This window comes from Mesocricetus auratus, unplaced genomic scaffold, assembly GCF_017639785.1.
Source record: "Mesocricetus auratus isolate SY011 unplaced genomic scaffold, BCM_Maur_2.0 Super-Scaffold_100691, whole genome shotgun sequence".
Taxonomy (NCBI): domain Eukaryota; kingdom Metazoa; phylum Chordata; class Mammalia; order Rodentia; family Cricetidae; genus Mesocricetus; species Mesocricetus auratus.
Genome location: NW_024429267.1, coordinates 33793359 through 33817470, shown reverse-complemented (window position 1 = coordinate 33817470; position 24112 = coordinate 33793359). Strand labels below are relative to the sequence as shown.

The following is a 24112-nucleotide window of genomic DNA, read 5'->3' as shown; positions in this document are numbered from 1 at the left end:
TAAAGCTTTATTAACATTGTTTTCTTTTGGTAATCAATATATTAGTTCTTTTTTTTTTTTAATTTTTTAAGTTTTTGGTTTTTCGAGACAGGGTTTCTCTGTGTAGCTTTGGAGCCTGTCCTGGAACTTTCTCTGAACTTTCTCTGTAGACCAGGCTGGCCTTGAAATCACAGAGCTTCTCCTGTCTCTGCCTCCCGAGTGCTGGGATTAAAGGCATGTGCCACCAATGCCCAGCTTATATTAGTTTTTTAAAAATTTATTTATTTTTTTCCATATGAGTGCTTTGTCTGCATGTATTATGTGCATCACATGTGTGCCTGATGCCCATGTAGGTTAGAAGGTGTCAGATCCCTTGGATCATAGTTGTGATCAGCCATGTCCTTACCAGGATCTGAATGAACTTCACGGCTCTTAGTGGCTATCTTGCCAGCCCTGTTCATTTATTTTCCTTGTTCTTGTTTTCTAAAACAAACGGGGTTGTAGTCAGCATTGTAATTCATATGTAAATCTTCAGTTCTGCAGAGCTCCTACCTGTCTGTAATTATTAAATGGTCAGGCTCAGGGAAAGGAATTGACTCTAAAAGGAAATTCAGAATTGTGGCCTGGACTGGGATTTATAACTCAGTTGGTTGAGGCTTGCCTGGCTAAGAAGCACTGGGTTGATCTCCAGCACCACTTAAAAGCAAATGTGGTAGTGTACTCTGTGACCCTGACAGTCCAGAGGCAGGAGGATCAGCAGCTCAGGATCATTCTAACTAAGCTATATGACTTGCATTTTAGAGTGTTAGCTCTTTGAAGTCTCTCATACTTCCCTGTTTCTCGTCAACCCCATACTTTGTTCCCTAACACTTCTTATTGATAAAAATATATTTTATAATCTATCCAGAAGCTGACTGACACTTTCTTGGCTGCTGGCCCAAGTCGCCATTGTCTAACCTGAATTACAGCAGTAGTCTCCTATCTGGTCTCTCCTCTATACCCTCTGGTCTGTTCCTGTACAGTGTCCAGGTGCTTCTTTGAAAACACAAGTCATGACCTAGGGATGAGTGGAGTTAAGTTTGTAGAGTACTTGCATAGGGTGCCCAGAACTCTTGGGTTTGATCCCCAGCACTGCATACAATCAGGTGTGGTGGTGCCACTTGGAAGGTGGAGGTGGGAGGATAAGAAGTTCAAGGTTATCCTTGGCCAAGTAGCGAGTTCTAGGTTAGCCTATGCTACATATGTGTGTATATGTGTCTGTGTGAGTACTTGTGCAGGTAAGAGAAGGGGAGCGGAATCAGGAGGAGAGCCCCACTTATGCTAATACTTTTTTCCTTCTATTAAAACTTACCTTTTAAGTTTGCTGTTATATGACACAAAAAAGGAGGGCCATATGGCTAAGTTCATCTTAAGTATAAAATTGTTTGCTAAAGGACACTGGTATTTTAAATTTCTTAATTTGCTTTATATATAAGACCAGGAGAGGTTTTCATTGGCTAGCAGGCTGAAGAAAATATGAGTTTTTAAACAAATTCTATTTTAAAGAATGTATTGTTTGAATTTCAGTTTTGAAACAAAGCTATGTCAGATATTTTCAGACCTCAATGCTACTTATCGTACAATTCAAGGCCATTTACAATCTGAAAATTTTAAGGTATGTATATTTTATTGTTTTTGCCCTGATGTGTCAAATAGAGGAGGAGGGCATTAGAGGGCTATAAAAGAATGTTAGACCAATATAATATTTAAGACTTGGATTGTTTAGAAATTACTCTTAAAATTCTTTAAAATATTATGTTTCCAGGTAGTTTTTAGTTTTATGTTAATTTAAATATTTTTATTTTCAAAATTTTCTTTAGTGATTTATTAGTTTTAATGGTATATATGTGTCTCTGTGTGGGTATATTCACATGTGTGCAGCTGCCTATCCAAGCCAGAGGTATAGGACCCCCCTGGAGTTAGAGTTACAGGGAATTGTGAACCAACTGATGTAGGTGCTGGGAGCTGAACTCAGGGCCTCAAGTCTTTTTATTTAAATATTTTTAATACTGTTTTGTTTTTCTCCTTACAGAACACATTTATAAGATCATTGTTTTATCATGCTATATGTAATTTGTCTAGATTAGGAGGATGAATTGTGGTTATTCATGGTTGTTTAGAAAGTACATTATACATGGTTGTTTAGATAGTTGTTTATGGCATTGATAGCTCCAGTATATCAGGCATTTGTGATGTGAGACCTCGCCTTCTGAGGCATGGGGCCTGGAGGTGCCACTTGACCCTGTGTCTGCTGAGGTACCATGGTTGAGCTGGGGTAAGGATCTGAACAGCGCATGGATGGCAGCAGCTAGCCACATATTTTCAGAGTCTCAGGGTGGCCTGAAGCTTTGGCCTGTGTTTCTTCCCCCAGAAAATGGGAAGATTGAGTAGATTTAGTGACTGCCTACCACAGAAAGGCCTCATGGTACCCTAGTGTGAAATGTGTCATTCTGAAAGCCGAGTTCTTACAGCTGTGTCCCAGTGTAAAACTTGATAGAAATAATGGACATCACTGGTTTCCCAGTTTGCACATGAGAGCTTGAAGCTGAACAATGGTGGGAGCGCAAAGGTGGCTTAAGAATGTCCTTGATGATGAATTGAAAATCTAATCTTCAGAAGTTGTGTGGAAGATTTAAAATTTCTCAGAGTGAGGAGTACTAGACACTGGACACTGTCCTTGTTTAAATCATGAGTACATATTTAAGACAGGCCTGGAATAATTTTGATGAGCTGCTTTGAAGGGGGAAAATCCTATTTCGGGTTTCTTTGTTTTATAGCCTCTTAAAAGAAAAAAACAATAACCTTAACCTGTAGACCAATGTTAAGAAAAAGTCAATCAGGACAGAGAGATGACTCAGGTTAGGAGCACTTACCACTCTTCCAGAGGTCACAGTTCAGTTCTCAACACCCATGTCTGGCATCTCACAACTGCCTATAACTCCAGCTCCAGGGAATCCAGTGTCTTCTTCTGACTACCTACACACATAAAAATAAAAATAAAAATAAAAATAGAGAAGACAGTTCTTGAAAAGAAAAAAAAAAGAAAACGCCTCTCAACCCCTCCCCCCGTAGTTATTGAATAAATGAATGTACTACTGAGGAAAGGAGACTTTGTTGGGAAATTTCTTTAGCTTGTGAAGCTGTCCCATGTCCTCATTATATAGGTATTTGTCTTAGGGTTTTATTGCTGTCAAGAAACACCATGACCACAGACAGGAAAACATTTCATTGGAGCTGGCTCATAGTTTCAGAGGTTTAGTCCATTGTTATGGCTGGAAGCATGATGGCATACAGGTGGACATGGTATTGGAGAAGGAGCTGAGAGTTCTGTCTTGATTTGCCGGCAGCTGAAGGAGACTGTGTGCCACACTGGATGTAGCTTGAGAATAGAAGACCTCAAAGCTTGCCCCCACAGTGACACACTTCTTCCAACAAGGCTACACTGCCTAATAGTGCCATTCCTTATGTGCCAAGCTTTCAAACATATGAGTCTTATGGGGGCCATTCCTATTCATATCACCATAATATTCAAACAAATCCATAAAAAATTTTTGTCTTGAATTTTCATTGTAAGTTATGCTTTAAAGGAAAGTTTAGGAAATGTACAAAGAAAAATTTTAGCCAAGACTTGAGTCATAATGGATTCAGGGTAAAGCTTGATGGCTTTGGTCTCTAGTGTCAGAAGGTACTGTGAGATGGTATTTCAGAATGTGGCTCACACACACTACGAACTACATGAGAGTTGACCTTAAATAAAAAACAAGTGGTCTTCCCCCCACCCCCCATATTTTTAGATCTTTATTCTGTTTACTTGGGAGATAGCATTGCTTTAAAAAATTTGGAAATGACACACATAATTTTCTTTAATTTGGAAAAAAATCTAACAAAGAAAATTTGGTTGTCCTCATGAACTGAAGTTTGAGACATACTGCCTCAACTAGTCATTCACTGTTTGTTTTCTATTTATTCAGCAACGGGTAATGACCTGCTTCAGAGCATGGGAAGATTGGGCAATCTATCCAGAACCATTTTTGATCAAACTTCAAAATATTTTCTTAGGACTTGTAAATATCATTGAAGAGAAGGAAACAGAGGTAGGTATTCTGTACTTTATTGTTCTGGGGAGAGAGGTGTTACATATGGAACATGAAAGGATTTGTGATTTATTAATAGAAGATATAATATACAGAAGGCCCTCAGTTAACAAGGGGTTCTTCATAAACTTACTGTAAATAAACTTCACTAAGTTGAAGATACATTGAGTGCTGAACCTGAGAGCCTAGTCTACCTTGAATATCTCCTAGAGCTTAAATTAGCCTATAGTTAGGCAAAAATGATCTAACAGGAAACCCAGTTTTAAAGAAAGTATTGAGTATCTCATTTAACTTACTGAAGACCTATATTCAAAAATGATGTCAGTGAAACACTGTAGATAGATATTATTTGTCCATGCGATCAGATGATTGACTAGTGCCCATAGCTAAGTACCTAACATCATGAAAACATCATACTATATATCACTACCCTAAGATCAAAATTTGAAATACAGTTATTACTGAATGTGTGTTGTATCATTGTAAATTCTTAAAAAGTGTAAGTCAAATCATCAAGAGTTGGGAACAAAAACTTTCATTTTGTTAAAGTTAGCTTAAAAAGTAAATATATACTTGGAAGATGTAGCATGATGGTACCAAATTGTTTTCATCGTTATTCTTTTGCTTTTTCCCTCTAAAATGGCTTTGTAAATCGTTTATCTTCATTACTTGTGATAATGCATGTTTCTCTTTGTTGGTGAATTGAGGTCATTCATGTTTAAGGTTATTGCTGAAAAAGGTTTCTTAATTGTTATAATCCTAATTGTTATTATTTCTCCCCCTCTCCCCCCCCGTTCTTGAGTTTCTCCCCTCTTAGGATCAGGGTTTGCTGGTTTATCAGGTTGGATATGATGTAATCTCTCCTATCTTTTCTTTGTTTATTCAGTCCTCTCTTGAAAATCTTTCATTCCTGGTTCTTCTTCTTCTTATATAGTATAATGTCTTTTGCGGTGCTAACGGTGCTTGTGAACTGCCTTAGTTATGCTTGTCTTAAAATATTCTTAATTCTGAGTATTTAAAAGGCAATTTTGCTGGGTATAGCACTCTTGGTTACATCATTCCCTGCTCTCCTGCTTTGGGAGTGCTGAAAGATATATTAATTCTGATGCTTCTGCCTCTGTGGGTGAGTTGACATTTTGCCTTACAGCTGTTTTGCTTTGTATTTTAATGTCTTGAACATGTATACCACAGAGAGGTTTATCTGGTATCAGGTCTGTTGGATTTTTAAGTACCTTTTGTGTTTTAAAGAAAATCTGGATTTGTAGCCGGGAGTTGATGGCCCACACCTTAATCCCAGCAATCGGGAGGCAGAGGCAGATGTATCTCTGTGAGTTCAAGACCAGCCTGAGCTACAGAGCGAGTGCCAGGATAGGTTGCAGAATTACACAGAGAAACCCTGTCTCAAAAAAACAAAACTATATATATATTCTGGATTTGTGAAATTTTCCATTCCTAAATTTCATTGAATCTGTTAATTTCTTGTGCTTTTAGTGCTTATCTAAACTTGTTTGATATTCCTGGGATGGTTAGGTTTGGGCTCTTGACCATGTCCAAGTTCTCGGATGTCTGTGGTATTGGTGGTTGTTTATTCATTTGTTTTCCTCATTGATATTTGAGTGCAGTATTTGATCCACTTTGTCCTCCATACCTGAAATTCTCTGTTCTGGTTAGGAGTCTATTGGTGATGCTTCCTCCTGTTTTGTTTTGCTTTAGATATTTTACGTCCATGGGTGTTTTGCCTGCATGTGTTTATGTGTGTCACATGCATGCCTGGTGCCCACAGAGATCAGACAAAAGGATCAGATCCTCTGGTACTGAAGTTACTGATAGTTGTGAGCCACCATGTGGGTGCTAAGAATTGAACCCAGATTTTCTTGCAAGAGCAAATGGTCTTCACGTTGAGCATTGAGCTATCTCTGAAGTCTGCTCCCCCCACACATACCTAAAAACAAAACAACCCTCCCTTTTAACATTTTTTTCTCTTGAGACATGGTTCTCTGTGTAACTTTGTAGACCAGGCTGACCTTGAACTCACAGACATCTGTCTGCCTCTGCCTCCTGAGTGCTGAGATTGCAGGATTGCAGGCATGTACTTGCCACAGCTCATGAGGAGAGCCCAGAATATTCTTGATATTAGTCAGTCTCTTTAGTTCACCTTACTTAGTCCAAGGATTGAACTCGGGTTGTTAAGCCTATGTATGTACAAGTACTCACTTGCCATACCATCTTGTGGCTTACTACTGTAAATTTTGTTTCATAGAGGTTTTCGTTTCTAATATTTTTAATTTTTTCAATCTATATTGCTAACTTTGTTAACAATTTTCCTGTCTCTGACTCTCCTTTAATTTCTGATTTATATCATTTGTTATTTTTACACAAAAACTTTGCAAAGTTTCTTCTGACTTATATCAGTATCTGAGTTTCTTAGTCAAGGACTTAAGATCTTTGGGAGATTCTTGACTTTCATCTTTTCCATGGTGTTGTGTTGTAGCCCGTGCATCTGTAGGTTTCGGTGTACTTTTTTTAGGTTTTGTAGCAGAAAGTATTATTGAGCAGCCTTCTTTTGAGGGCTCAGTTTCAGTACCCTTTGGTGAGGTTGAAGTAAGTTGTTTTTGGAAGCCAGGAACTACACTTCCAGCTGCACACTTTTTTGGCTCTGTTACTTTCAAGAATGTTTTCACTTCCTTCATGGATTTTCCTGACATTGCTTCACCAATTGAGGAGACAGTTACTTTTTTGTTGTTGTTTTTGCCATCTTCTTAAACTCTTGTTTCAGCTTCTTCAGGGTAGTGTTCCTCCTGCTATTGGTCTTTGTGCATATTCTTCTTTCTGGACCTTGTGTCCTACCTGATCTCAGCCTAACTGTAACTTCAGGGTACCTTTACCTTCAATCTTTTTAAGTGAAATTTAATTATTAAATAGTATAATAAGATGGTGATGTACCATTTAATCTATTGTTCTGACATATTTTTTAAACAACAAAAACCTTTACCTTATAAGCTCTTTGATAGAAAAACCAAAACTGATTTTGTTCATCCTTGTGTCACATGCTACCAGGCACCAATAATAAGAACTTAGTACATGTTAGGTAAATAAATGTATAGTTAATTGCTGCCTTAGTAGGCTAGACGATAAAGCATATGTTTACATTGTGTCTAGAAATAAGGATCTCCAGTCATGTTGATTTGTACTGGATTTTAAGTTAATCTAACAGTGAGAGAGTTAAGCAAATCAAGAAAACATTACAGTGGTGCATGTTTCTGTAGGATGTGCCAGATGATCTTGATGGTGCTCCCATCGAGGAAGAGCTCGATGGTGCACCTCTGGAAGATGTGGATGGAATTCCCATTGATGCTACTCCCATTGATGATCTGGATGGAGTCCCTATAAAGAGTCTTGATGATGATCTGGATGGAGTGCCTTGTAAGTTCAGATTTCAAACATTAGGACTAACAAACAGACTTAATTGCCAGAATGCTTTAGTTTTTACACAGGATGTTCTGGAGAAATGTTTTAATTTTTGAGTGTGTCAAGTCACCTTTTCTGACATTTTAAAACTCAAGTATCTAGCAATATGTTTGATTATGGCAAAAGAAAGGGCTTTATTGTGGTCATTTTTCTGTTTTTGGGACTGTCACTCTCCTATAATAATAGCAGGTTTTTCTTTTCTGTTTGAAAGCTATAGGCCACGTCTTGTATTTGTTTCATAGTCGCAATGTCAGATGCCCAGTGTATTCTGTTCTCCTATTTGTTTTCCTGACTAAAATTACTTTAAGCTATTGAGTAAAGTATGAACGTTGTAGTTTAGAAAATAATTTAGCATTTTTTATTTATCTATTTTTATCCCTCTCACCTACATATGCTTAAAGTGTTACCTGAATTTTCTATGCAGTAGTTCTTTGTCCATTTTCTGCCTTGCTGTTCATGCTTAAAATTACCTGCCGCCAACTTTGGTTTGCAAATATTAAATGGAAAGTTCAAAGGAATTCACAAATTTTAGATTTCAGAGTACATTCTAGCAATTATTCTTTTTCATGATTGTTTTTACTACTTTTTTACTGTGCCTTATTTATAAGTACATGTGGATAAGAAACATAGTAAGCATATAATTGAGAGTGGTTCAGAGCCATGACTAGAGGTCTTGGGATGTGGACTCTATGGATTAAAGAGGGATTACTTTGTATTGCTTAAAAATAGTGTCTGAAGCAAAAAAGTGAGTTCATTATAATTGTTGTTCTTGATACTGTCAATGTTTTTCTACATGTGGGCTTTTTATTAGCTTTTTGATAAGCCCATTAGTTTGAGTCATCCCCTAATATATTTAATAGCTCATCTTTTCTTCAATAGTGGATGCAACTGAAGACTCAAAGAAGAATGAACCCATCTTTAAAGTTGCACCATCGAAATGGGAGGCTGTAGATGAATCTGAATTGGAAGCACAAGGTGAGTGAGTACATTACAATCATTGAGCTTTTAAACAGTTGTGTACTGGAATAGTGGTGTCATTCAGTGGTATAGTACTTGCCTAGCATGTGTTAAGGCACTGGGTTGAATCCCCAAGACTTGGTGAGGGAGAAGAAAATTGAGTTCTTATAATAATTGTTGGTGCCTTTGTATTTGCATGTGTATGTTTCCTTTGTGTTTAAAACCTCCGTTTTGAGTGTTCAGACACAGTGCTTCCATGTTATAGGTCTATCATGAGTATTTATTGATTGTTGGTGCTCCTGTAATAATTGTCTTAGAGCCTTCAGTTTGGAACTTTGAGAGTACAATCAGAGAAATCATGAAAAACCTTTCAGGTCACAAGGTGTTTTAATAGAAAATGTAGATGGTAAACAGCATCCATTTGAAAATTCTACAACGTTTATTAGATCCAGTTTACATTTGCCTTTCTTTTTACACTTAACTTGGATGCGTATCTGTTAATATTTGTTTGTCTGATAAAATAAATCTTTCCATTTACCATAGAAATAAATGTGGCACTGTTTTTAATCATTCCTGAATCAGCATAGTTACAGTATAGGTATGTGAAAAGAAGATGTATAGAATATGAAGATGACATAAGCTTAAGATAAAAGCTTCTGTAATACAAATTTTAGCTCTAAAGTTGGGCTTCTACTGTGCTGTAGCAAAAATCCTAATTTACCTTTCCCTCTGCAGCTGTAACAACTTCTAAGTGGGAGCTGTTTGACCAGCATGAAGAATCAGAAGAAGAAGAAAACCAAAAGTAAGAACCTTAAGTTTTACACATTCAAGTTCCCTACACATATACACTCCCTTTTTTACTGGCAGGTGCGGTTGAAATAATAGTGAAGAGGATGACTTCACCTTCAGATCGTTGTGGGAGAGTCATGTTTAGTCTCCATCATTTTTTTTCAGTGAAGAGCTTTGGTGTCAGTTCTTTGCTGGATTTTCTACCTGAGGCTATACATTTCTGTCTTGTAGCTACTATTTTATCAGTTGTATTTGTTCCAAATCTTTGTCATCAAACATTGTTTTAGATTCACAAAAAAGTGATTTCTTAAAATGTTAAGTGGGAAGATTATACTCCTTTCCTTTTGGATAGTCCATCACTAAGTACTGCTTTGTTATTTTAAATGTAAACATGTCAGAAGAACTGGAAAGGAATGGGGGGGGAGGGCTTCGTGAGTATAAAGAAATTATGATTTTGATAGTTTTCTCATTTGTCGTCATTATAGAATTATTTTTTGCCTTTGAAAGTCATTGCTGTGAATATTTTTACAGATAATTCTGGGAATAGTTTTTGTTTTGTCAAAACTATAGTCTTTTGTTCTTAGATGGAAGAAGAAAAATGGGGAAGCACTTTTGTTGTTGCAGCTCAGAATGTCATTTGTATGCCCTTGTATGCATTTGTGTGCAACTGATGGATTGCAAGGAAGTGTGTACTGAGTAGTTTGTAGACAGTTTGATGGCATGAGGGAACTGACAGTGAGGTTGGTGTGACTGGAGCAGGTTGATAATGATGATACTATGGCGATAGCTCTCTGGAAGTGCAGAGTACTAGAGTTGGACGATTTAGGCTAGTTTGTTTTGTAACTTTTCATTGACTTTTTTATGTTTTATGACTCTATCATTAGCAACATCTCAATGTTAGCATAAATATTCGCTGTATTAATCAAATGATTTTTACTTTACAGTGAAGGGTAGAAAGTTATCAGAGAGCTCCAGATACATTGTTAGGTTCATTTTCTGAAAGCATTGGGTTTGGGGGGCATAAAAATGATTTTTGTGTGACTGTATTGTATGAGTGTGTTTTAGTATTGATGCTGATTTGCACATAGCTTTCTGGTCCTTCAGAATTTTTTTTTTTACAGTTCACTGCTGCTCTCTAGTGGCTGGATCAGAAATGCCTTTTGCTGAGGGCTGCTTCATATACTAAAATGTTGCATTTTCACTGAGATGGAATTTAAAGTCAGTACTTGTAACTGGTAGAAAGAGATGCCAAAAAATGGTAGCATTTGTAATGAATTTGATACAGATTTAAAATTTTGAAATTCCATTTTTCATAAAAGTATAGCAGGAAACTCTGGCTTAGAGGTTAATTGCACTTGTTGCCTTTGAAGAGGATCAGGATTTGATTCCTAGTACCTGCATTGAGGTTCACACCCATCCTTACTTAACTCAGTTTCAGGGGTTCCAAAACCCTCTCATGATGTCCATGGGCAACAGGCATGCACTCGATACACGTACATGCATTCAGGCAAAATAAAATAAATCTAAAAAAGCGCAGACTTCATGAACATACCAAGCAAGAACTGAATAAAGCGCTAGCGTTAAGGTTAGCTGTGACACAACAGTTGAAGTCTTCTAATACTCAGACTTTATATGGTGCTTCACTCAGTATAATGTGCTAATCTCATAAGTTCCTGTGTGTTGGATTGATAGTTTTATGGTGAGTGTGACAAGTTCATTTATTTTCCAGATGATAGCCTCTGCAAAAGGAGGGGTAAACATTGGCTTTTTAAATACAAACCTTCACTGAACTGAGAAATATGCAACGCTCATTGGTTATTCCTTTTATTTCCTTTTGTGACAGTGAATGAAAAGCACACTGATACTGTTAATACAGACAGAATTTATTAAAAGCATGGTTATATTATTATATTGAAACTCAACTTTTTCTGTAGAAGGAAACATTTTTTTAGAACTATCTAAAATATTATTTGACCAAATATTTGCAGGTAAAGTTTTAGATATTCCAGAGTATCATTTAAGTTCCAAGACAATGAGAAACAAATACACAAACTGTAAAATACAATATTTTGTTTTCCCTACTGTGACATGCAGTGTATTCTCTGTTTCCAAAGTCAAGAAGAAGAAAGTGAAGATGAAGAAGACACTCAGAGTTCCAAATCAGAAGAACATCATTTGTATTCTAACCCAGTCAGAGAAGAAATGACTGAGTCGAAGTTCTCTAAGTACTCTGAAATGAGTGAAGAAAAACGAGCTAAGCTTCGTGAAATTGAGGTTTGTATTGCATTAAAATTAAAACTAGGTTAGTGGCCTTTTAACATTCAACATCAAATTAACTTCCTCTTGGTATCACATTGTCTCTGCTTGAAAACCTCCATAGGAGTTAACATAGCCTCTTAGTTCAAGTATGTCTAGGACTTGAAAAGAATGTGTGAGAGTCCTCAGTCCATAGTACCCATTTAATAGTAGCATTGAATGCCTGCTTTGTGCCGTCTCCTTTCTGCCTCTCTACATAATCACTAGTAGGCATACTCTTTCTCACCACCTCTTTCCCCAGCATCACCAAACCAAAGAAAGAAAGCATTTTGTTTTAGCCCTGTGCAGATTCATCACAGTTCCAGTTTGTAAGCAGAGATAAGAAGCTTTAAGTTAGTTAATTCATTTTCCCTATAGTACACACTTTTGTTCCCTAACAGTTTTAGGGGAATGGGTGTTGTATAGCGGTGAACACACTCACTGTTGGACTTTTCTCATCCTGTGAATCCTTTTGTAACTCCCTAAACTGTCTGTCTACCTGAGAAGCCCTTCCTACCTTGACAAAGTTACTAAGAGTGTAAATAAAATATGCTTGGTGGCTCATGCTTGCAACCTCAGATGCTTGGGAGCCTGGGGCAGGAAAAGTATAAGTTTGAGACTTAGCGGAGCTACTTAGAGAGACCAAGAACAGTCTGGGCAGATTGTCTGAAACGAAAAAGAAAGAAGAAAGCCGGGTTGGGGGGGGGGGAGAAGGGAGAGGAGAGAGGGGAGAGGGGAGAATAGAGGGTGTGGTGGTTAGAGGAGAAGCAGGTGTGTTGTGAGGAAGTCAGAGGACAAGTTCCAGGGGCCGGTTCTCTAATACCTTGCTGAAGCAGGGTCTTATTACTTCTGCCATTCTGTATACTCCAGGATAAATGAGTTGTGGACTTCCCAGTGATTCTCAGGTCTGCCTCATGTAGTGCTAGAAGTGTTAGCATTACACATCCAGGTCACCAGGTCACCACATCAGTATTTTACATAGGGGTTCTGAGGGTTGAGCTCAAGTTGTCAGGCTTAAATGACATTTTATCTTCTGAGCCATCATTCCAACCCTAGTTTAAAATATATTGTCAATTTACTCTCTTCAAAAATTTTAAAAATTAAATTTATTTTGTATATTGTCACATGTGCATATCACAACAGTCAAATGGAAGTCAAAACAGTTGTGTATTCTCCTTCCACTGTGTGGTCCTTGGGATCAAACAGGTCATCAGGCCCTGGGAGACCATGGCCTGATGACCTGACCTCGTGAGTTTGAGGCCAGCCTGGGATACATTGTAAGACATCTTCTCCAGGACTAGGGGATGGTCAAAATATTTAAATTTCCAGAGTAAAATGTGAAATTAGTTTCCCTTTTTCTTATATTTTCTTTTTCTGTTACAGATTTTACATGGTTGTTTTTGTTTTTGAGGGGAATTGTAGGGATAGGTACTGGCTTTCAGATTTTTGATGATTGCAGGTTTGTCTGAATCTGTGTTTTTTTGCATATAATTAGCCAGAAATCTTAGGATGAATATGTAAGTGGCCTACTATCATGCTACAGGGAATATTCATCATATAAATAGCTTAGGGCATTCTAAGGGATTCATTTTAAGAATTGGAACAAGGAATTCTTTCTGTTCTTTTTTAAGTCAGTATTTACTCTGTCTTAAAAGGTGTACATCTGAATATGATTTACTATTTTGATGGTCAGTGGTTATGCTGCTGTAAATAGAGTGGATGCAGCTATGTATTTTGTTCTAAGGAACTGTAACTGGAACACCACCATTGTTCTTAAAAGTAGGTTAAAATCTATTTTCTGTTTATATCCTGCTGACTGTTGAATCTTGCTCCAAGTATGCTTGCTTGTATTCACTTTTTCCTTTTGATTTGGTGAACTAGATACCAAATACACTGTTATTGTTAGGTGAACAAGTATGTTCTTAAGTATGTAAAACAGTCTATGGTTTTAGTCTTTTCCTGCCTGAGAACATGTGTGTTGGTGTTTGATAGCTTGAATTTTGTGTGGTGGGTTTGTCTGACAGACTTTCTGTTGTGGTTATATTTTGACCAAGTCCTAACCAGTCACTGCTTTGATGTAGGAGAAAAGAAATGCTTGAGAAACTGTGATAGTCGATTCATATTAGAAATGTCTTATTTCACAGCTCAAAGTTATGAAGTTTCAAGATGAATTGGAATCTGGAAAGAGACCTAAAAAACCAGGCCAAAGCTTCCAGGAACAAGTCGAACACTACAGAGATAAACTGCTACAGCGAGTAAGGAATATGTTTATTCAGTAATAGCATTTCCACAGTTAGGGTAATAGCAGCCTAAAAGGAAGTGCATTGCAAACAGTAGTCTTTAATGTATAAATATTGGATGATGATTAGATATATTTTATTCTGGGTACTGCCCATGGACTAGACAGTCTTGCTAAGAATATGCTTTCAGAACTGGAAAACCTTATGGGAAGACATTACATTGATGATAGTAAGAAACCAGTAATCCTAGGAAGTAACATGAATGAAGATGAAGATGGAGATGGGGTTTGAGAAGTACTGCTCTTGGGAAGGTGGTAAGAGGTAGAATACTTACTGCATCAAGGAGTGCAGGGCTTGGGTACAATGTAGGAAAGTGCAGAGCACCGGAACTAGGACCCATATGGTGATTGTGGGGATGCTCAGGACTTCCATTGCAATTACTATTTTATCCGGTACCTTGGCCGTCATTACAGTGATAGTAATGCCCAGGAGCTTACAGGTACAGAATTAGTGTCAGGCAGCTGCCTAGTAAAGCGACTGTATAGCTAGTTGTGCTAGCCTATGGAATCCTATACCATTCTCTGTTGTGTACCATTAGAGTTTTATCTAATAATCATAGTTAGGATTGCTATTGTTCTGTGGTATTGAATCAGAATGTTTAAAATTGTAGTATAGTTTCTATAAAATGTATAGTCAGTCAATAAATAATTTTTTATCTTTCAGGAAAGTGTATATTACACATCGTTAAGAGAAGTTGGTCTCCTTTGTACCTCTCTTTATATTTATATTCTGTGATGTATTTGAGAAAAAGATAAATTAGATTATTTTAAATGGTACTAGTTGTCTGTACCCTTTGAGTGCCTTTGGCAATGGTATCAGGTTAGTAGTGTTTGTGGAAGATTACATGTTGAAATGCTCCCTGCATCTCAGTGACAACAAACTAAAAAATAGGTTAGTTACTAGTTTAGTCTCCTATATTCCATGAGTGTTAATTAGAGACAAGATTGTGTTTCTAACAGGCACATGCTGAAGGTCAGCTAACTATGATCTTTGTAAATAAAGTTTACTAGAACACAACTATGCCTCTTCACCTAGGTGTTATCTATGTGGTTTTCTTGTTGTGATGATGCAGTTGAGTAGTTGTTAAAAGGATTGTATATAGCTCACAAGACAAAGTGTTTTTGGTCTGGCTCTGTTAAAAAAGTTTGCCAGTATCTAGTTACAAGATTTTCTCACTTTTTAAAAATGAGAAGCAGCAGTTAGATAACATTTTTGATGCATATCAATCACAAATAAATTCCATTTCTGTTGTTAAAGAACTAAGTTGATTCGGTGTCTTTAGCCACTACTTTAATTATTCTACCATTAATAGAAATTAGAATTTTTTTAAAAGATATATATATATATATATATATATATATATATATATATATATATATATATATATAGAGAGAGAGAGAGAGAGAGAGAGAGAGAGAGAGAGAGAGAGAGAGTTCTGCCTGCATGCCTAAAGAGGGCACCATATCTCATTATGGATGGTTGTGAGTCACCATGTGGTTGCTGGGAATTGAGCTCAGGACCTCTGGAAGAGCAGCCAGTGCTCTTAAGCACCGAACCATCTCTCCAGCCCCCTAGAAATTAGAATTTTATTGAAAAATGTTTGTTAGGACAGCCAGGGATAAACAAACAGTTATTTTTATGGTTTATATAAATATATTATTATATAATCAGTTTATAAGTTAGGATTACATCTCCTTTTATAATTACTTACAATAAAATCTTTGGTAAGAACTTTGTTAAGTGAACCTGCTATGTACAGGCAGAACTGCTTTTATAACTAGGTTCTTGCAATCTGATGAAGGTTAGTGTGTTGCTTGCTAGCTTTTCCTGATTCAAATTCCCTGCCCCTCCTTCCTTCCTTCCTCCCTCCCTCCCTCCCCTCCCTGTTTTGATGTGGTAGTGGTGAAGGGATAGGAGCTCTTAGACTGAATCCTGGTTTTCTCTGGTATGACTATGGTCATTTGCGTAAACTTTGAGAGTGATAATGTTGTAAAGGATCACAGGGTAACATGGTATGTGGAAAATTGTAACTGTCTTCTTTGGGCTGTGATAAGCAGCACTCAGTAAATATTTTGCTGCTGCACAAGGAGGAAGATGATAATTTCGTATATAAAAAATGGCTAGTTGCCTGAAAGGGTGTTTTTTTGAAAACAATATCATACCTTATTTAGTATTTTAAAAATTCCTAAAAGAGAAAATGTGGTTAGATACATAAGATATCCTAGATGACATTTTTAAAAAGCAACTAAATATTTTCTTTTAAAAAACAAAACAGGAAAAGGAGAAAGAATTAGAAAGAGAACGAGAAAGAGACAAAAAAGATAAAGAAAAATTGGAGTCCCGATCCAAAGACAAGAAGGAGAAAGATGAATGTACTCCAACAAGAAAAGAAAGGTATGGCATAGGTTTTTTTGGTTTTGGTTTTGGTTTTGGTTTTTCAAGACGGGGTTTCTCTGTATTGCTTTGGAGCCTATCCTGGCACTTGCTCTGTAGACCAGGCTGGCCTCAAACTCACAGTGATCCTCCTGCCTGTCTCCTGAGTGCTGCAATTAAAGGCATGTGCTGCCAGTGCCTGACTGACATGTCATGGTTAATCTACTTTGTTTCAAGATTTGAAGTGTTGTTTGGTTTTAAACTGTTTCTATCATCCTTAGCAATAAGCCAGAAGTGGATTTCACAATAACATGTTTGACTTCTGTCTATAGGAGGCAGAGTTTGCTGAGAGGAGCGGTTAGTTGCCACTTGGCTTAACTAATTAGGACATCATCTTTTTACTTGGGTTCATATGGTATTCTTAGCCTTAATGCACTGCAGGAATTCAATTACACTATTGAGTGTCAACTCCACGTCTTAAATAACAACTTGTTATGTCTGCCTGTAAGCATCCTTTTCTGCCTTGAAGGAGAATGTGTGTACAAGCTGCAGTGACTTGCTCATCATGTGAAGTCCTTTGTCCCAACTTAGGAGTTTTACATTTATATTTTTAGCTTTTATGTTTTTAGTTAGTGTGTGTGTTATTTTGTGTGAGGGTATGTACCTACTTTCATGCTCTTGTGGAGGTCAGAAGGCAATTATGAGACTTGGTTCTCTCTTTCTGCTGTGTAGACTCCAAAGGATCAAAATCAGGTGAAGTGTTCTTACTTGCTGAGCCACCTCATTGAACTGTGTTTCTTGCTTTATAGTTTGTAAATGTCTAATGTAGTGAAGCAGTTGCCTCAGTGAACAGAATCAAAGTTTTCCACATTATAAACACCAAGTGGTTGCAAATGAGAAAACTGGCTTAATCACTCTGTGTATATTTATAAATAGCAAAGTTATACAGATTTGTTAACAAAGAAGTGGCACTTTTGTCTTTTATTATTTTGATATAATTTCAGTTTTATAGAAGTTACAGTCCCCATGTACTTTTCACCCAATTGCTCCACCTACTAAAATGCTTCTATTTCTCTTTTTAGTTCTTTCCTTTCTATTTCACCTCCAGCCAGTTCATTATAATTGGTCAGAACAGAGCCCAGCTTCCTGAATCGAATTCATTTAACTTGAGTAAAAGTGCCACACTAAGAAGTTAGCAGAGGCAGCCGAATCTCTGTGAGTTCAAGGCCAGCCTGGTCTCCTGAGCGAGTTCCAGGACAGCCTCCAAAGCTACAGAGAAACCCTGTCTGTAAAAACCAAAAGAAAAAAATAATAGGGCTGGAGAAATGGCTCAGAGGTTAAGAGCACTGGCTGCTCTTGCAGAGGTCCTGAGTTCAATTCCCAGCAACCATATGGTGGCTCACAACCATCTACAATTCAATCTGGTACCCTTTTCTGGAATGTAGGCAGAACATTGTATATGTAATAAATCTTAAAAAAAAGTTTTTTTAAAAAAAAGAAAAAATAATACAAAAAGAAGTTAGCATTGAAAAAAAAATAAACCAATTATCCAATTCAGAATGTCAGGTTTTCTTTGTCTTCCTAGTACTCTCTTACAGCAAAAGACAGTTGTATTTCATTGAATTCACTTGTTTTTTGGGCATGCTGTCTTAAGATTTACTTGTTCATGAAATAAGGGACATTGAATGTTGTTGGAAAGTAGCTTTAGTATGGATAGTGAGAGTTAAGTTAGTGTAAACTAGGAGTGATTAGGAGCTAATTCAGTAAACATTTAAAATGAATACGTAAGCTTTTTTTGTCACTTACAAAGTTTTATATGGTTTGTTTTGTAGGAAAAGGCGACACAGTACTTCTCCCAGCCCATCTCGGAGTAGCACTGGTAGGCGAGTAAAATCCCCATCACCAAAATCAGAACGATCAGAACGGTCAGAAAGATCTCATAAAGAAAGCTCACGGTCCAGGTCATCTCACAAAGATTCTCCTAGAGATGCTAGCAAGAAAGCCAAAAGGTAAACACGCATCACCCTTTGTTATATATAGTTCAGCCACCAGTTAACTAAGTGTCTACAAGCTTTGGAAGTAATGTGGTTGGCTTTTTTTTTTTTTTAAAGATTTCAGAAAAACAGAGAAATGTACTTTTATTTTGGGTTGTCTCTCATTCCTATTCCAGTTTTTGCCATGTTTCAACTATAGAATAATTCCAGCAAGTTAAAAGACTGATCAAGGATTTTCACATGTCCATTGTTGGGAATGGGGTGCTCCTTTTCATTCTGATCTTTATTTCATTATAATAAATAGCCTTAGATTTTGTCAAAGTTGAAGGAAAGCAACAATATCCCCCCCCCCCCCCACAGAAGTAAGTGTGACTAAGGAGATAGATTACTATTTGGATTATCTCTTTCATATTTTGTTTTATTTAAGCCTTTTAATTCCACAAAAGCAGTTCATAAATGTATTTGATGTCACAGGGAAATTTTCTTGAGCTGCACTTGAATTTATGTGCTGATACTTCATGATTGTAACCATCTGCTGTGGAGTCTTTCTTCTGTTTAAGACCATACGTACTCATGTGTGCAGGTGTATATGTATGTGTAGTTTTTTGCTTGGGAAATCTTCATGAACAGAACTTAGCAAAATTACTGGTGCCAAATGGGGTGGCAGATGACATTAATCCTGCTACCTGGGAGGCAGAGGCCAGCTAGGCCTACACAGTTAGACCCTGTCTCAAAAACAACAAATTGTGTTACACTGACTCAAACAACAAATTGTGTTGTTTTAAATGATGACCTTGAGTAGGAGTTTTTTCCCCTCAAAGTTACAGAGTGCACAGCTTCTGTGCTTTTAAAATTGTGTGACTGTTTAGTTGTCACCTTGAACTTCATCTTGAGGTTTACAGGTTCAAATTTTGGGGGTATCAGTTACCTGGGGAACTAAAGATGTACACTCTCTGTATAGCAGTAGTAAAACTCAGAAATCTCTTTAAACAAATACTTTTCTGATCACACAGGAAAGGTAAGTACAAAATAAATCTCTGTGGGTACACAGTAAAGAGTAAATTCGAATTTGCTGTTTTATTAGTGACTTCTATGCCCACGTGAACCTCATTTTAAGCCAGGTAAGAGTGTAAGCAGTTTTGGTAGCCAAGTACTTAGACATTGTTCCTGTTTATTTCTTCAGGTCGCCATCGGGTTCAAGGACGCCTAAAAGGTCTAGGCGGTCTAGGTCTAGGTCGCCTAAGAAATCAGGGAAGAAATCCAGATCCCAGTCCCGGTCTCCTCACAGGTCTCATAAAAAGTCAAAGAAAAACAAACACTGACATATATTTTTAAGATGCTGTCACTTATTGGAAATGCAAGTTTGTTTTGTGCCTGAATGGTCTGTTTGTTTTTTTCTGTTTTGTTTTGTTTTTTAATAAAAAAAAAAAAACCACACACACACAAAAACAGAATTCTAATGAAAGAGCATTCCTGGGTTTTTGTTTGTTTGTTTGTTTGTTTGTTTGTGAATGCATGTGTAAACTCATGAGTAACTGCATCTGTAGACCTGTCATTGTTTTATATTGTATAAATTACTTTTGTTGTGGCTGTTTCTCAAGATGAAATTTTTATTGTGCTAATGAATTTCATCAAAAATGTGTACAATGGATCTGCTGGCAGTAGTAGTATTTTGTTTTAGGATGTTGTGACTTAGACACATAATACAGATGTCTTCCCCTCTTTTGTAGCTTTGACAATTTGAATTAGATTTCAAATAAAATCTGAACAGAAAACAATAATGTTGTTTTTTTGCCCAATTGGTGACACCAAGTCCCTTAAAGACCTACTAAATGAATTTGGCACTGTTGCTGTTTCTTATACCTAGTGCACTTTACAAGCTCCAATGTTTACTAAAATGACTACCCAAAGTCAGGGATACCCCATAAAAGGTTTCCATACCCAGATATCAGAAGGCATAAGTGAGTGGGTATGAAGTGGTCTTTGTACTGTAATGCCCAGTTAAAAGTTCTTTTTCAAAGAAGCAACATGATTTCAAAGCACTCAATCCATCTTCTGAGCAATTACGTATTTTTAGGGTAAATTTAATTTTTATCTTCTACCATGAAACAAGTTTATTTATAAAAGATTTTATAAAAACGATTTGCCATAGAATTCTTTTGTATAATAGTTGCCTTTTTTATAATTGTCTGTAGGTTATCTTTAAAATATTGGTATCATGATATTTGTACAAATTTGTTTGAAACAGCTTTTCTGTTTTGAAGGATTTGGTTTGAAGTACAGCTTTAAATAAAAATTGAAAATTAAATGGTTTTCAGGCCATTTTAACACCCGTGGTTTGTAAATTCAAGATGCAAAAAGTTGACTTAAACCATTTGCAGAGTTGAATATTGTTATAAACAGGAAAGAACTTTCTGTAGTTTAGGGAGAAATAGGAAAACTTGTAAATGTTGACCAAAATACCACAGTGAATATAATGTAATAAAGGGTTACATAGTCTCGGACTGACACTGTTGTTTGTCAATCTTGCTTTCAGTTTTTCATTTAGGTACTTATGTAGTTAGTTGTTTGTTTTCCTCTAACAATGGATTGTTTGGATTTAACTTACTTTTTGAAATCCTTTCACCTTGTTTACTTAATCTTTCCTAATACCAAAATACAGCGTCCTGACCCCGTGATGTGGGGAGCAGTCACATCAGCTTCAATAAGGCATGTTTTCCTCACCTAGCACATCTACAGCAGCTTTAGAAATGAGCTGGTCATACAGTTTGACATAGTGGCTCTTAGCATGAACATAGTGTTCAGTCCTTTGTTTACCTACTTTATTAGGAAATGCTAATTCAGTAAAGTTGCTTAGGATAATTTATGTGAACATTTGGTGCTGATACTTAAAGATCTATATAAATATAACTTACGAAAGAATCACATTTTTCTCCCGTGTTCATTGTCTGGGAGAATGGCATTTTATATCATCTTTCTTTTCAGAAAAATAGTGTTGAATTACTGGTAGTTGTAGCATTCCTCATTCTCTGGATCTTTGGATAGGCCAAGAAATAATTGGCCAGAAAGTAAGTTTTCTTTTTTTAATGCAAGTTAGGGCTAGTTACTTTTCTGTCTTGAGTACAAAACCTTAGCTTGGTTTGGGGTGTTTATTTGTAGTGTTTTCTACTGCTGCAATGGGTCCATATGTAGCTATTATAGTTAAATCTTGCAACAGATCGACGTGGCTTTGGGTACGTGGGAAATTATCTTAATCTGGAGTTCTTTAATGTATATATTAGGTTGTGTTGAATTTTGATTTCTTTTGAATTGTAAATAGCATTAACTGGGTTATTTCCAATTTTACTTTATGAGGAAACATCTAGAATAAGCTGCTAAGATTCACAGTGGATGCAGGTGATACATACCTGTTATGCCAGCGTAGAGGTCCGATGACCGTAAGCTCAAGAGTTGAGACCTGCTTGGGCAATAGACTGAGATCCTGTTTCAAAAACACATTCCCTGTAAGTGTCATAGGATTAGGAACTGGTGCGTTTCTTACAAGAAGGAAGCTGTTCTGCACGTTTTTGTTTTTGTTTTTTTCTAATAGCTTAGTTTTCATATCTAAAGACCACATAAAGGATCTGAGAGTTATAGGAAAGTGGTTCCAGCTGTGTAACTACTAAGTTACATGTTCGAGGAAACCCTCTTGTTGTCCATCCTTACAAAGGCCCTAGCCCAGGGTCCCTTACCAAGACCATGCTGTTTGACTTTTCTCCAAACACGGGTGGAAAGTAACATGTTGGTCCATTTCTTACCAAAGAGTGACCTAAAAGGGTTGTGTTGGTGGTTTTCTTTGGCATTGCATTTCTGTATTGCTGAGAGTCAGCATGTGGGGGTTTCTGACTGTAGCCAGTTGGATATTAAAGAACTAGGGGAGACAGAAAGCCCTGATCCCAAAGGATTCTTTTATTTGGCTTATAATATTTTTGGCTTTTTTGCTAAATTTTGCAGAAATTGCTCTATGCTGACCTAATTTTCTTTATTGCAGACCATTCCTGTGGGCTTAACCTGAGGATTGTATTCCAGTTAGAGTGTTGGAGGGAATCTCATTCTTTAATATTTTTGAGTACTTGAAAACACTTTAAAGAAATTTCCTTCATGATCAAATGTAGGTTTATTAGAAATACCCTATACACTTGCCATGATGGTGGTATAAGTTCTGAAAAATTACATGGAGTATGATAATAGTTTATTATGGTTAAAAATGAGGACAGATAAGCCTTTGTTGCCAGAGTGGAAGCCTATTCTGATGACCACACTAGGTTTCTTTAGTAGAGAAAGTTGTTGGTTTTTTTTTTTTTTAAGCTGTGATCCCAAAGGATTCTTTCATTTGGCTCACAATATTTTTCTAAAACAATGTGTTTTAAAAATAAACTTTTTGTTTATTTCCCTTCTGATTTTTAGTGGGCAGACCTAACTGCAAAGAATTCAATGCAGATATTTGTGAGTAAGTTGAAAGGGTCTTGTGATTAAAAACTCACATTAACAAAATGGTGTTTTCACATTTCACATGCATGTAGATTTTAGGAAGTGTTTATTATCTTTTCAGCTTTTTCTTGTTTTTTGTTATCAGCTTGCTAAGATTTGACTAATACGTGAATATAAATCCCAGGGAAGTGTAATGATAGAGGAAGAGGTGGGAATGTGCTGCTGTTCCAAGTGAGCTGTTCTGTTGTTAAATTTCAATGCCTCTGTTTATTCAGTACCACCTCACGGAGCTCCGATGTAAATGGATTGCATGTGTAACTGGTTGTTTTATAGTTTTGTAGGTAACATGTCCTCACTCACTTTCATATGTAATCGTGCTTAGAATGTTGGTGTTTTATTCTAACTTCAGGGTCTTGTATGTTGTGTGTCTGGTAATTTGAACTAGCAGAAAAGACAGATTTTTAGAATTGGAATGACATAGTTGGAAGTGGCTCAGCTGAAGTATCCTGAGTGGGACAGACTCCATGCAATGCCAGTAGGGCTGCTTTCCAGATGAGACGTACAGATTAATCGAAACAAAGCTAGTGGAATTCACTTCTGTTGCTTCTTCTTCTTCTTTTAAATAAAATGCATTGTTTTCGTAGTAAATTTTGACTGTTCATGTAATTTCCTGCATACAGTGTTCTCCGGGAACCCTATAGGATAATCTGGCTTTCAGCAGATGTGCAGAGCTGCGTCTACCCATGGTGGCTTCAGAACCGGGACGTTTTCAGCTCTTACACTCTTTTGCATAGTTTCATGATAGCTGACTCCCTACTAACTAGGAAATTTCATACCCTTATTCTTTCTGTTAAGAAAGTTCTGTTGTGTTTATTTCACTGACAGCCTCCAGCATACAATAGTGGCCACCTATCCACTAACCTGTGTATCTCAGCTTGTTAGTTAGTGTATCTGTTTTGATTTAAAACCCAACATGGTATCATCACACTAAAAACTCACTGGTTCCTTTTTCAAGTTTGTTTACTTTTAGTTATACAGTGCCCTTGACAATGCATTTTTATCTGTACAGTTTGCTGGTGTTAGGTATATTCGCATTGTTGTGTAGCCAACCCATATTATTCTTTCATTGCAAAACTGAAACTCTGTACCCACCGAGTTCCCCTCTGCCCTGCCCCTTTCAGCCACATTCTGCTTTGTTGCTGTTTGACTAATCTAGAAAGTGAAATATAAAACATTTAATTAAAATTCTTTACCATTTGTACAACATGGTGTGCTCCGTGGTCTCTCTATTGGTTTGTCTGATGTAATTTCACACCAGCACGTCACAGCCTGGCACACTAAATGTACTTAGGAA

General features: G+C 36.9%; 1 protein-coding gene across 4 annotated transcripts in view; it reads left to right on the top strand.

Moving 5' to 3' along the window:
* Positions 1–24019, top strand: part of LOC101834837 (U2 snRNP associated SURP domain containing) — a 57151-nt gene extending 33132 nt beyond the window's left edge. For all 4 annotated transcript variants that reach the window (XM_040739484.1, XM_040739482.1, XM_040739481.1 and 1 more), the window contains 10 exons: positions 1546–1633; positions 3990–4112; positions 7379–7535; positions 8460–8555; positions 9273–9339; positions 11441–11600; positions 13766–13876; positions 16197–16315; positions 18127–18303; positions 19472–24019. In XM_040739484.1, coding sequence (XP_040595418.1) covers positions 1546–1633; positions 3990–4112; positions 7379–7535; positions 8460–8555; positions 9273–9339; positions 11441–11600; positions 13766–13876; positions 16197–16315; positions 18127–18303; positions 19472–19610 — 1237 coding nt within the window. In that variant the 3' untranslated portion in view covers positions 19611–24019. The remainder of the gene's footprint in view (positions 1–1545; positions 1634–3989; positions 4113–7378; positions 7536–8459; positions 8556–9272; positions 9340–11440; positions 11601–13765; positions 13877–16196; positions 16316–18126; positions 18304–19471) is intronic.
* Positions 24020–24112: the final 93 nt, after the last annotated feature.